The sequence below is a fragment of the Barbus barbus genome (assembly GCF_936440315.1).
Source record: "Barbus barbus genome assembly, chromosome: 28".
NCBI classification, from domain to species: domain Eukaryota; kingdom Metazoa; phylum Chordata; class Actinopteri; order Cypriniformes; family Cyprinidae; genus Barbus; species Barbus barbus.
In genome coordinates, this window is record NC_136756.1 from 20,180,639 (window position 1) to 20,195,238 (window position 14,600).

Genomic DNA, 14,600 nt, shown 5'->3' on the forward strand with positions numbered 1-14,600 from the left:
TCCAAACACGATTAAATAGCCATTATTAAGCTGATAACTATCAATGTCAACCGATATTGATAAATGAAATAAAACAAATACACACATGCATGAATAAATACACAAAAAATGCATACATGCATAAAAGATCAATCAACAGACTAATGACGTTAGTCATCAGCATATCATTTTTAGTCGATGTATGAAATCAGTTCAGTTCATACATTTTTAAACGTGGCTTAAGTGTCCAATCATCTATGTAGGCTTTATGGATTTTTTTCTGTGGCACACCGTTGCACTTTTAACAGCTTCTGTGCAGCAACACTAAAGTTCAACAAGAAGATTTTCTGCCATATCACAACCCCACTCACTCACATTACTAACAGAGCCTGAGAAAAAACAACAACTCATTGTTCATCAAACACATGTCCTCTCAGAGCAGACGCACTGGAATGGCAAAGTTTAGCACACATGCCCGAGTAAAGGCCTGCATATTAAAGATTCAGCATGCAGCCAGAGAACAACAAGGCCCTGATTCCATTAGCGGGACAGTGGAGAAGAATCAGAGGTTGAAATGTGATCGCTCTGGCCAGCACAGGTCCCAGTGTGATTCAGGAGATGAGAGGGTTTGCGTTATCCGCCCTGCGGCATAAAACATCCACAGCCTGCACTGCAGAGAGTTTCATGACACTTTTTCCCCAAATGTCAGAGATTGAACGCAACGATTGAAAAGCCACTAACCAAGTCAAAGTCACACCATGCAACTCTGCTAAAAATAACTCGAGCTTTAATCAGCAGGACAATAGCAATTAAACATTTAAACACAAGCTATTTAAAACAAGCAAGCCACACAGCAGCAGCAAATTCCCCTTCATTGCACTTTAAAATGCCTTACACTTTAAATAATTGACAGAGACATAAAACTGTATGACATTTAAAGTACAAAACTGTTGATGGTGCAACGCAAAGATCTTATTTATGATAAATGCAGCACTGTGACATGAAAAATTATAACGAGGGTGTGGCAATAGGTCCCAGGAAGTATCCTAACATGACCTGGACTCGTATTCCAGGGACGTAGAGAATTAACACTCTTCTTTAGCTGCAGATTTAAGTGAGTAGAGGTTAAGATGAGTCTCACAATGGCAGATCCTCTCAAAGCATTCTCTGCTGGGAAAGCTGGAGGCTTTAGTTTGGTTGTCTCCACTTAGGCTTCATAAAACCTTTAGATTCAGATTTTACAAATGTGAATCACTGGATCCCACTGGCTTGCTTTGAAAAGCGATCATGTTCACTTTGAAGTGATGCTTATGCATTACCAGAAGGTCAGGTTGTGTAAGATCCAGTGTCACATTGAAAATCACAGGTTGAGAGTCTTTTAAACTGCATTCATCAGTTAGGGCTGAACATTTTGAGCCTGGTGGTCTTTTGTCCGTTCCAGTATATCGTTATGTCCCATGTCTGTATCCTGAGATTTAGACCTTGGATTCAGGGTCAGGATAAATGACATGCATCAGACAAATAAGAAAAGGAGCAAAATGTAAAGGTCAAGGTTTGACATTCTGAGCAATGTAAAATACACCTAAACACCACAAGGGACAGTTAACCCAAAACCAAAAATAATTTTGGGGTGAATTATTCCTGTAACATACCTCAAAATCTTGTTTATATAAGATTTATAAAAGGATAAAAGTCACAGATAATCAAATAAATAGAGAGTTTCTACAGGTTTTATGAAGGTAAGACATTTTAAGACCAATTATAGAAAATTTAAGGAATAAATTAAAGGGAACACAATATGTTTTCTAAATATAAATATCTAGAAAGAACACGAGTTGTATCAGCAACAGTCATATAAAAATATAAAATATTTATTTTGTAATATTTTGAATTTTGAAAATATCCGAAGATATTTAAATCAATATACATTTGGGAAGCAAAATTTCATGATTATAAGTCTTGTTTACTGAGAAGTTGATGAAAGTGAAGTGAGTTTATGATTAAAACAAGATCAAACATCTGTCAATGTGGTAAGAAAAGTTTTACAAGTTTTCATACCCAATGGATCTTCATTTTGCAACTCATGTGTCTTGATTTAAGGATGTTTAGACATTTGTATTGAAACAATACTGACAAAAAACTGAGGAAGATATTCATTCTTTGCAGTGTGTATAATATTTAATGCCTTTACTTTATAAATTTAATCTCTGCTCCGATGTAAGACTTTTTAGGCCTTAATATGTGGAAGCATGAAAGACCTTTTTAAGACCTGCAGAAACCCTGGAAAAAGTCAAACAATAAAACATAAATAATTATACTTTCTTTAGCTTTGTGAAAGACCTGGTTCAAAACAGCAGCACCAACTTAAACAAGATAGCCATCCATGTTTATTTTCTCTTTGCGCACTACTGGACATATGGCTTTCTTCTAGAGAGGAATCAGTCACGTGCTGGACATTTGATAATGGCAACCCAGCCACGAGGAGTCATGTAGTTATAAATATAGCGGGCCAGCCCTGCACGCCTGCACTTTCACTGGCTATTAATGTTGCAGGGGTGGCAGCAGTGGCTCCGGTGAGCTGGCAGAGGATCAGATCCCGGCTCTGGAGACAGGCGTTCAATGAATGAGATCATTGCATTGCAGGGTAGCCTCGAGTCGATGTGAATAAGAGCCGCACTTCGTGTCAGTCAACCTTCCGGTTCAGTGATCAAATGGATGGAAGCACCAAGGATTTGTACAAGCTGCTCGTCCTTTTCATTGTAGGGCTTAAAAGGATCAAAGTTCAGCCTTCTGGCTTCACAAAATGTATGGTAATTACAATCAAAATGGCTGAGTGTAGCTCTCCAATCACACAGCTCTGAGATTTAATCTGTTATAACCTCATTCAAAGCAAATGATCATTTAAATCTGGGAGGGAGACACACTGAGGCATTACGTAATAAATAAGAACTTAAACACGACATCTTCTCGTAGCGGACTTCCCCTAGTTAACCTCTCACCTTGTAACCCCTTAATCTCAATCCCATTTTAGACCCTCCTCCTTTTTACTGTCACTTGCTGCTGATGGGTGAAGCAACCACATCAAAAGGTTGGAAATCACCGCCCCCACGATTCTCAGCACACAACTGAAGGATGATCGGTCTCATACAGGATGAGGAGGTGGCGGTTTTTCATAAAGCATATAACATACGATTCTAGAAAGGCTGTGAGGCTTACCTGAATTTCCCAGCTGTTTATAAAATCTATACTCCAAATGGAGTTGAGGAGCCCTGGATTTGATTGGCTCCTGAAAGAGAAGGAAAAGGCTAGGCATTAGAAGATTACAGGAAATAACCAGAGAATCTCTAAAATATAACACAAACACAAATGTGACAATAATCCTCAGATTTAGGCTAGTACAAAGGTAATTTCAGCATCACATATTTCTAGTCACTACACATATCCATCTTTATTTTGCACATTTTCCAACAAGACATTTTTACCATTTTGTAAACTACTTGGGGTTGGTAAGATTTTTCTGTGTGCTCACAGGTTGCATTTATCTGATCAACAAAATAAAGAGTAATATTGGGAAATTCTCATAATTTTAAATAACTGTTTTCTATTTTAATATATTTTTATATGTGATTTATTCATCATGACAAATCTGAATGTTTAGCAGCCATTACTCCAGTCTTCAGTGTCAAATGATCTTTCAGATAATTCTAATATGCTGATTTGGGGCTCAAGAAACATTTATTATTATCAATGTTTCAAAAAGTTGTTTTTTCCCCCTCAGGAATCTCTGATAAATATAAAGCTTTTATTTCAAAACAACATTTATTTGAATAAATCAGCTGTAAAATTTATAGACAAATCCAATTTGCTCTCATCTTCAAACTAATTGAATCAGTTATAGCATTTAACAGCTGAATGGAGAGATTATCAATACATAATATATTTTGGTCTGTAAAAATTGATTGTAGGATGCAGTGGAAGTCAGAACAGAAGTGATGATATTTAAGCAGTGCTGGGCATGTTACTTTAAAAAATTAATTAGTTATAGTTACTTCTCACAAATAGCAACCGAGTTAGTAACTGAGTTACATCATTATAAAAGTAACTAATTACCAGGGAAAGTAACTATTGTGTTACTTTTTAAATAAATGTTCAAATGTCAAATAACTTGGCCCCCAATATTAAATATGCTAAATGAATGAAATGGACACTAAATAGAATAAATTATAATTATAAACAACATGCATATTTGTCATGTTGAAAGAACTTAGGACTGGTGGTGGTGCTTAAGATATTGTTTGTCATTTAGTGTTTCTATAAAAAAAATGAGAAAAAAAATTGATAAGATAATACGAATTCTACTAATAATAACAATATAAAACGCACTAAAGATTAATGAGCTGCTGGGTTTGTGAATAGTAATCATGCTGTCTGCGTTCGCTTGAACTGATTAGTTGAAATCAAAACGGCTGATAATAGGTGAGCGCCAGCCAATGAGAGTGTCATTTGCCCATTAGTTCCGCCCATTACCAGAGAACCCGGCAGTTCTTAAAAGCTGAAGAATTCCAAAGGAACTGTTATTTTGACAGGAAAATACAACAAAGAATATCGTTTACATGTAGCGCCAATTCTGCATGTAATGCAAGACTTTTGCTTTCTTTGGGCGTGTAAGACAAAGCGACGGCGAGCCGTGCGCCTTCGCACTAGAGTTTATGGTACGTCAAATACAGCTACACTGCGCATCCATTCAGATGAACGGAAAAATTTAATTTGAATAATATTATAATAAATTATAGTAACGCCGCATTTTATTGTCAGTAACGGTATTGTAACGGGGGAAACAGTCATTTGTTTGATTACTCTTTATTTATAACGCCGTTATTCCCATCACTGTATATAAGGCCCCGATATACTTCAAACAAAGTTTGTTTTCATTCTTTGTTTGGGGGCAAAAAGAAGTTCAAAAAGGTTGAGCGACGGTATACTGTTTTTGAACATTCCAACACCTATGCGCTGCTGGAGGCAGGGTGTAGATTAACGTAAACGTGTCGTGACATGACGCGACGCAACGCTTGCATGTATGCCCTGAACACAACAACGATACAATGATGGTGTTATCTAGGTGTGAGATGGGTACCAATGTTCAGAATATTACAGACAGTCCTTTAAGTGTGAATGGCTCACAATCTGAAAACTTTAGCATGATGTGGAAAAAATATTGGAGCCATCTCAATAATTTTTTATATTTTATGTGGTGTCATGATTTGATAAAAACAAAGGATTATTATTGTATGTTCTTTTGGCATTTCATTTATTGTATACCTTAAAAGGAGTCATTGGATGCTAATTTCACTTTTACATGTTGTTTGAACATAAATGTGTGTTGCCAGTGTGTGTATAAAAATCCACCCAGCGGTTTTTATTTAATCCCTAAAAATAATATCCCCTTTTTCAAATCAGGCCATTCTCATCTTCTTGTCTGTGTGATGTCACACGGACGACGGCCACTCCCACGATTGTTGATTGAGACTAGCGTTTTACCTTAGACCCGCCCCGAGTGAGCTGTAACAGTCCAATCGCCATTGTTTGACGTCAGAGCAGGGACATGTTGGATGTAATAATGAACATAGCAGTCGTCATTTGCGCACTTGATCTGCCTAAATGAGTCTATGCTCGCGCGAATCGTTCGTAACCTAGCTTCACTTACAGCAGAAGTGAGTATAAGGGTTTTTTATGAATCTTTGCAATTGCTATTCCTAATAACGTGCTAGTTAGCAAGTTTCACAGCTAAAGTAAACAGTCTCTCAGAGCACAGCTCATCAGCCCACAGAAGAGAGGAGCGAAAAACAGCGCTCATTAGCATTTAAAGCAACATGCAAAAACAGGCTTATTTCTGCAGAGCTGATTTTGGCAAGGTAAAAGGGTGTTGTTTTTCACTACCACTGAGAAATTTTAACCAAAGTATCTTATAGACTTTTCATTTAGACCCTAAAGAATCATAACATTTATTTGAAACACATATTTAGTACTTGCTACCATATATCTTTCCTCTTTCCTTTCATGGCTTTGGAAAACTTGCATCTGATGTTTCTCTACATCACTTTTTGCATAACTCCGGGTCGTCGTCACCAAGCTTCCTTGCAATTTCTTTCTAGGAATTAAATGCTTTCTCTGCGAGCGATCGTACAAGTGTGGATATATTTGTGGCAGCTCAGCTATTCGACACAGTGTATTTATGTTGCTAGTGACTTGGGGATGTTGCTCTCCTGCCTGACCTCCGTTAAATGAGAAACGAACCGGAAAAAAAAAAAAAAAATGGCATGTCAAAGAGGGTGGAGTTCAAGAACACACACACACAGATTGTGTAATCGCCATGAACCAATGGTAGCTCAAAGGTGTTTAGGAGCCAAAACAAACTCCCCCAGAAAGTTTGCTTTTGAGCTGTTTCGAACTGCCGAAACGAACTTCTTTTCAGCCTGAATTTGTTTGAAATGATGTCACATCAGTTCGTTCTTCGATTTTGCTAGAAGTATATCAGGGCCTTTAGTTGCACTGTGCATGTGGCCACAAGGAAAGTTTTATTTTTTAAGAACAAACATGTAAATAAATTAATACATATAATTAAAAGGAGATAATGAATAGATATACAGGATATACAAAAAGTAAATCTAAGCAACAAAGAAAGTTAATAGAAATGTCAAGCGCATACAGACAGCACAAGTGCTCTTCTAAAAACTGAAGTGGGATGGCAAAAGAGAAGTCAGTGCCAACAACACGACTGTATCAGTTCTCATGGCCAAACTAGCAGCGTGTTCTGTCACCCTCCCACAGTTTCTTTGTTATAAAGAATCCATCCCTGCACCCTTTATATAAGTCAAGAGAGATTGCCTGGAAAAAAACTTTCCAGTGGTTAATGGCCTGTAACAGAGAACACACTGAGCGAGTCCTCAATCAGGTGTCACGTTACAGAGCCGTCAGAGTTCAGCAGCCAGGCCTCTCCATCTCCCAGAGCCTGCGAACAGCCAGTGCTCATCCATCCACCTCACCACAGACATGCACAAACATGACCTTAATGTTGTAACGGTGGGCCTGTGATTAAAGTCTTTGGGCTGGTAATGAAAAAAAAATCAGAAGTTCAAAACCCATGAATCCAATAACAAATATCATTGTTTAAAGCACTTAACCACAGGTAGCTCTAGGTGGTCTAAGTTAAATTGGATGAAAAACATCTGCAAAAAATTACTAGCAACCTTGTTTGACATTATATCAGGAATATTTTAACACTATAATTATCAATATATAATTATATAAATGTATAAATATTTCTAAAATAACCAATGCAGAGTAAAAAAAAAAAAAACAAATGTACTAAAATAACTGAAAACTAAATTAACTGAAATAAAATGAATCAAATATCCTATATAGACATATAATATAAAAAATATACTATATAAACATATTTAAAACAAAAACTAATAAAACTGACAAAAACACACCACAAAACAATTTTAAAAAATTAAAACTATAGTTTCTAATTTCTTACTGATACTAAAATAACACTGCTTCAGTGTCACACGGTCCTTCAGTAATCATTCTAATATACATATATAGATTTTGTGCTCAAAAATAATTTCTTAATTATCAGTTTGAAAAGTGCTTTTTTCAGGCTTCTTTGATCAATAGAAAGTTAAAAAGAACAGCATTTATTAGAAACAATTTTCATAACATTTTAAATGTTAAAACAGTATTGTCTGAGTTAGGTAAAACACTACAGACTATGAGGGCTCTATGTTCTGGTTTCTAATGGTTCAATCCAGCTCATGTTACTTGCTCAGAAAACAGCTAAACACAGCAGTGCAGAGCTGCATCTGTTGAGCTGTGATGTAACAGTGGTCAGGCACTCATACGGCTCTTTCCAGGAAGAGTGAAGGGATCGGACAGATTAAGCACACCAGAATGTCCATCCAAATCTCTCAATTTTAAGGGGAAGTGGGAATTTAAGGGTGGGGTGAATTTACTGATATAAGATATAAGCCTCTGGTAAACATCTAAACAAGTTTTAAATGAAACATTAAGCATCTTAAATTAATAAATAAATAACACTGAGCGATGAAGTTACACTCTTTAAAATCAACAATGCATCATGCATTCAAATCTCTGGGAATCTGCACAGTTTCAGTAACTTTGCATTTCCTTTAGTTTTCCATTTAATGAGATGGAAATGATCTGATGCAGTTAGCGGATTTCATGCAAACTTCTGAAGCACAGTTTCTGTTCATGCAAATGAGCATCATCATCATGAATCACTGTTATAAACAGGATGCCCAAGGCCCTGGCACAGGCTCCTATTGTGAACACTGTGCCCTGTGCAAATACGAGAAATCAGTGCCCTGTCTTAACACCCATAGAGAGCTCCACCCAAAACCACAGACATACCCAAAAAAGCATTACATTAGTATCTCAAGATCTCTCAGGAAAGCGCTCGGAGCACATAAGTATATCAGCAGACTGCTTTATCCAAATCTAAACACTGAAAATGAAGGTCAAATAACGGTAAAAACATAAGTGTCTATATACTACCAACAAATAAATTCACAACCCATTTATCCTCTAAAATATGATGCATTTCAAAGAGAAACTGGATATTCAACAAAAAAATAAACAAGTAATGATTTTATTTATCAGGATTCGGGAACTGGATCATGAAAAGTGGTCGCTACTACATGAAAAGGATAGGAGTGGTTGAAAAATAAGAGGGCTAGATGACATTAGTTGAAAAGAGTGTGTTGATTAATTATTCATTAAACATTCATAATAAGACCAGGAACATGTATTCAAATAAACAGGATGACATTTGTTGGTCATGCTTTATTTTAAGGTCCAATTCTCGCTATTAACAAACCATTAACTACAACTTTTACCTCAATAAAGTCCTAATTTGCTGCCTATTAATAGTAAGGTAGTTGTTAAGTTTAGTTATTGGGGAGAATTAGGGATGTCGAATATGATCATGCAGAATATGTGCTTTATACGTACTAAAGTAAAGTACAGCCAATATGCTAATAATTTCCATGCTAATAAGCAACTATTTAATAGTGAGAAATGGTTCCTATAAAGCACTACTCATTTGCTTTAATGTTTACTGCTGTATTAGACTTAATTTACATTTAGACATTATTTCAACCACAATTGATTATATTATATAATAATAGTAAACATGAACATTCGCAGCCCATTTGTCCGCTATAATATGATCTTTGTCCTGCAAACGAGGACATCAACTAGTCCATAATCAGTTCCTCTTTGACTTTCCAACTGACTGAGCTTTGAGTATGAATGTAGTCTCCCCAAATGACACAACTTTAGACAAGCGAGAGGGGACAACCACGAAAAGCATTTCTACAAACTGAAGATTTAATGTCATTAAAAAGCTTGAAAGATGATACTGAGCAAATCCACTGTGCAGAAATAATTCAAGAGTCCATGATCTCATTTTAATGTGAGGCTCTGTGCCTTTACACCCATGCCATTATGAAACACACATAATCCCCCCCAAAAAAAAGACAGAGGCTGAACAGTTAATCCTCGTCAGTCAGTTGTAATCGATGATATCATCTGCTGCATTACAGGACTTTAGTACATCTTAACATGGAGGATAACGTATCACTGGCTACAGGCATTACTTAATTAAAAAAATGTTTTTTAAATAAAAACGCATTCAGTGTGGGTCGTTTTATTATGAGCTAAGCAATGCACATAATTTTTTTACCTATGCAATTAGCCAATAATAAGCAACGGATCATGAAATGGTGGTTGCTTATTGAAAATTAGTTTATTTGCAGGATGTCATGTCAAATATATTTTTTTATCTCCAAGATTAAACAGGTCAACATTGGACAGAGAAGTGATTTCACAGCAGTTAGCTATCTATCGCTCTGAAATACCCAACAATTTGTGAGATTCTCCACATAATGACCTTCAAGACACAGATTATATGTAATCTGTGCCCTGGAAACCAGCCTCAGTGTTTACATGTGTTGACATTTTTCAGGGAGCTAATCATCTGGAATAAACTGGTAACTCTGAAATGACATAGAACTAACCACACAAGAGTAAAAAAGTGCTTGCAGAAGTCGCTTAAGGAGGTGCATAAACAACATTCACTAAAATGCACCAGCAAACTAAATTAACCAGCACGTCTGGGCCCAAAGGACCATCTGCAATGCCACTTGTGTATGTATGTTTCGATGAGGTGTTAGAAAAGCCAGGTGGGGATCCATCATTATTGCTGACATAAGGCTGAGGAGGGCAGGTTGCACAGCCAGCAGCCCACAGATATAGATATATATATAAAAAAATCTATTTTTGGTCTGTACTTTATTTCCAGGAATACTGTGTGAACCTCTTGCCCATTCTTATTAGAGATTTGCAAAATGTCTTATTTTCAAAACCAACAAAATCTCAGTAAATTAGGTTGACTTTAAATTTGCCTGACACAGATGAGATACAAGTTGATGTTTTAATGTGTAGCCTATGTATTTAAAGACATGGAGGTAGTACCATGCAAATAAATAAATAAATAATTCAATATTATTTATTAAATATCTAGTTAACAATTATGTAATTTTACTAGTAATTTAAGTTGCAATTTTCTTTTTAAATTAAAGCAAATAGCAATTAAAGACAACATTAAACATTTTAATAATTGCAGTAATTTAATTTTAATGCTATGCAAGCTCAGTTTCATAAGCAGAAAACACATTTTGAAAGATTATAAAAACTTTTCTTTAGACTATCATGCACTAAACCCCCTTTGCACAATAGCAAATACATCAAGTTAGCAAATAGGTAAAACTTATCAAATTTAAATACAATTTGGAACAAATACCCATTTGAAATGTTTCTATCACCAATAAGCGAATCTAAAATAAGTGCATGATAATCCAGTCAACCAGGGCCTTCAGTCTGAAGTAATTATGGGTAAAGGTGTCGAGGAGTCTGGATAAGACAGAAACAGCTGGTCTGTGTCCCGCTCCTTCAACCCCTCGATTTCAGATCAGATTTCAGAGTCCCAGATGGAGGGAGAACAGCTGCAGAGGTCTAACAGCAGAGCTTCATACACAGACTGGTACCACTGTCACTCGTGTGAGCAGCCCAGGGGAGATGAGAGAGGATTCCAGAGCAGGACGTCATTTGCACTGCAGTTTAGAAGCAGATGTGACAGGCTTAATCTACTCTGATTAAATCAATATTCTGCTTACTGACAGGACATTATAGACAACTTACTGACAGGACATTATAGACAACTCATCGCATATTCTTCAAGAATGCATCCACGATAAAGACGATCTCCGAAGACACACATATTTTAAACTAATTTGTTCCCCATATTCTTAAGCTACAAGACGGATGCAGGGACAGGCAATAGACTCATAAGTAGAACATGTGCCAACCCATAAAAATTTTGTCCTGGGTCCTGTGAACTTAAGATACGGCCCTGTCGTGATATAAAATTACTCACACTGTGATATTACACTTTGGTTATATCCCCAGAGGGACGAATATCTCATTCAGCTGTGAATTTCACTCTCTCGGAGCAGCTTGGCTGCTGTCAATCATGTGATCGAAGCTGTCAATCACTGAAAGAGAGATCCAGTGTTTCATTATTAAGCAAGTGCTAATGATAAAAAACAATCTTCTTGCCTAGAGATTGTGCCAATTTATCCATTCCTCCTGCTAACATGTCCGTTTCTCACATTCCAAAGCCCTCAGTCTTGAATAATAAATGGATGAATGAGAGAGCAGAATGAAAGAGATTGTATATGGGTGGGGCTCAGGACTCCAATTGCAGAAGAGAAACATAAATCAAATTTATAAGGCCACGGCCTAGCATCACAGAATCTCTCACACAGCAAGATCTGTGGACACATGTATGATCAAACAAGCCAGAGCTCTTGTATTACTACAAAGTAGCTGGTTGGAAGCTGTCATACATGTATTACACAACTGGGATCCCCAGCACAAGTGTGTGTGAGAAAGAGAGAGAGAAACTACATAGTGTTTCCACTCCTCCGCTCTGTTCTGGGTCCCTGGTGAGCCTCTCAGTATGGACTGATTGAAGCACTGTGTCGACAAGAACCAGGGAACAAAGAGAACTTTTCATCAGCTTTATTCTCTCTCCAACCACTGTTGTTTCTCCAACTCTCCTCCTTTTTTTTTTTTCCTTCTCCCACTATTGCTGTTCTAGGGATTTCATCAGAGGGCAGAGCCTGACTGTGGCTCTTGTCTTTCTCATATGTTAGGAAACCATGACAAAGAAGTTCACCTTTGCTGCAGGTGCACCTGTCACCGAAAAATGGGGGGGGGGGGGGGTTGTACAGACATACAAACTATACAAGCTATTAAGAGACAAGGAACTTTTCAGCGCTTATCAATTTTCAAAACGTGATCAATGTTGGTTTCGGTAAACTGCCGCTGGGTTGGGTCACCGGGGCTCTTGTATGTGAGCGGAATGTGGTACATACATAATAATGCCCAAAACTACAAACTCAGCAATGAGGATTTAAGTTAATCCTGAACCTGCAGCTGCAAAAATCAACATTAAAGACAGTTACTTTTCAACCTATATCAAATGTGTGTCACGATCAAAAAACGAGAATGTTTAACTGATAGCACAAACTTGTGGTAGACTCATTAAATAAGCAGAAGGCAGCTGGTGAGGACTGTGGGTGTTTTGAGGTTTTAGTGCACAGTGAAAAACAGACATGCAACATTCTGCTTGAGTTTGCATTAGTAGACAAATCCCCTGAGTATCAAAACTAGTGGCTTGTTTTTCATTTTAATTTTTTAAATAAATAACATTTATTATCTTTGTATCACATAACTGTTCATAAGTTTTTTTTTTTTTTTTTTTTTAAAGAAACTAATACTTTTACATCACTATATAAAATCTATTTAATATAAAAGATGTTTTGAACTTTCTAATCAAAGAATCCTGAAAAAATGTATCACAAAAATATTAAGTAGCAAAATTGTTTACCGTCAACACTGATAATAATAAGATGTAGCATATTAGAATGATGTCTGAAGGATCACGTGACACTGAAGACTGGAGGAATGATGCTGAAAATAAATGACATTTTGAAATATATTAAAAAAGAAAAATTGCTATTATGAATTATAATAATATTTCATAATATTACTACTGCTTTTACTGTAGATGGGATTAAATAAATGCAGCCTTGATGAGCATAAGATACTTTTTTCAAAGCATTAAAAAAAGAATCCAAAAGTTTTTAGTAAACATACAGCAAGTAAATATTGCCATTATTTTCAAAGAACAATTACATATTTTCATTTAGTTCGTTTGAGAAAATCGTTATTGTCATCCGTTTTAGTTATTAAATTAAAAAATTTCTACAAACAAACACGCATTTATTTCAGAGTAAAGAGATAAACTGAGCATTGCTGAAAGGCTAATAAATATTGAGCTTTTCTTATGAGCTCCATTGCCCAGCCCTATTCCATGTTACAGATGGAAAAAGTGGACAGGAACGCAGTGGCATGGGTGCATCATACTAAATAATTTTAGCACTAAAATTACAGTGCTTGACTTCATATTGAGTGGTTAAAAGGCACTTTGATAGGCAACAATGCAAAGATAATGAAGCCTCTGACGTTACTAATGCAAAGATAATCATATCCTTCACTGGAGGATCCGGGGAGAGGGCGACTAAGTGTGCACACGCCATCTACGACAATCCCTTTCTCATGGTGCCAAGTTACTCGACGGTTATTTCCCAGAACACAGGACCTCCCATCAAAAGCTTAAAATGATCCCTATAAAACTCCCATCAAATAATAAAACACAACATGGACTTTAAATAGCCCTGGACTTTGAGCTTCTGTCTGAGTGTAGCGTAAATGAACATGTTTCAGACGTCCCTTGTGCTATTTATGAGCCAAGTACAGATACGTGAAAATAAATGAGCCAAGTCCAGATACATGATAATGAAAATTGGAAGAAATCCAGTTCTGTATGACAGTCCCCGGGGCAGCAAAATCTCTTCACACATCTGACAGAAGTGTCCTGGAATAAAAATGGATTTTGGGTGCCTATATCCTCAAAGGCTCTTGTCATGTTTACTCATGTTTTAGAGGCCAAACTGAGCCCACAGAGGGTGTGACGAGTTACGTCATAATGACCATTCACCACAAGGTCAGTCAATACTTTACTGTAGGGCTGGGCGATAATTCAATAACGATAATTATCGCGATATAATTTCTTGATAAAACGATATGAAGAGTTTGATAAATGTTCGATATAATGTTTATGCGCCAAAAGCGGAACGAAACAGCGCGCCTCATTTGAATCACGCCACACGGACCGTTTATCCGCTCGGATCACAGTTCAAACTGCCGTGTGGCACAAACTCACTCGAGCAGATGCGTTTACTCAGTCACGCGAGCACTAAACAGCACTGTGAGATCCAGTGTGAAGCGCTTGAATTCAGCGATGAACATAAATGACTCGGTGATTTAAACTAGTTTATAGCCAAACAGGAGAAACACTGTGTGCAACGAGATAGTCAGAAGGCTTTTCAATCTACACATCGCCATCATTT

The 14,600-nt window shown here is 36.8% G+C and overlaps 1 protein-coding gene across 3 annotated transcripts in view; it reads right to left on the reverse strand.

The window, feature by feature from the left end:
- csnk1g2b (casein kinase 1, gamma 2b) overlaps positions 1 to 14,600 on the reverse strand; it is a 31,781-nt gene that overhangs the window by 11,521 nt on the left and 5,660 nt on the right. For all 3 annotated transcript variants that reach the window (XM_079382788.1, XM_079382789.1, XM_079382790.1), the window contains exon 3: positions 3,196 to 3,265. In XM_079382788.1, coding sequence (XP_079238914.1) covers positions 3,196 to 3,265 — 70 coding nt within the window. The remainder of the gene's footprint in view (positions 1 to 3,195; positions 3,266 to 14,600) is intronic.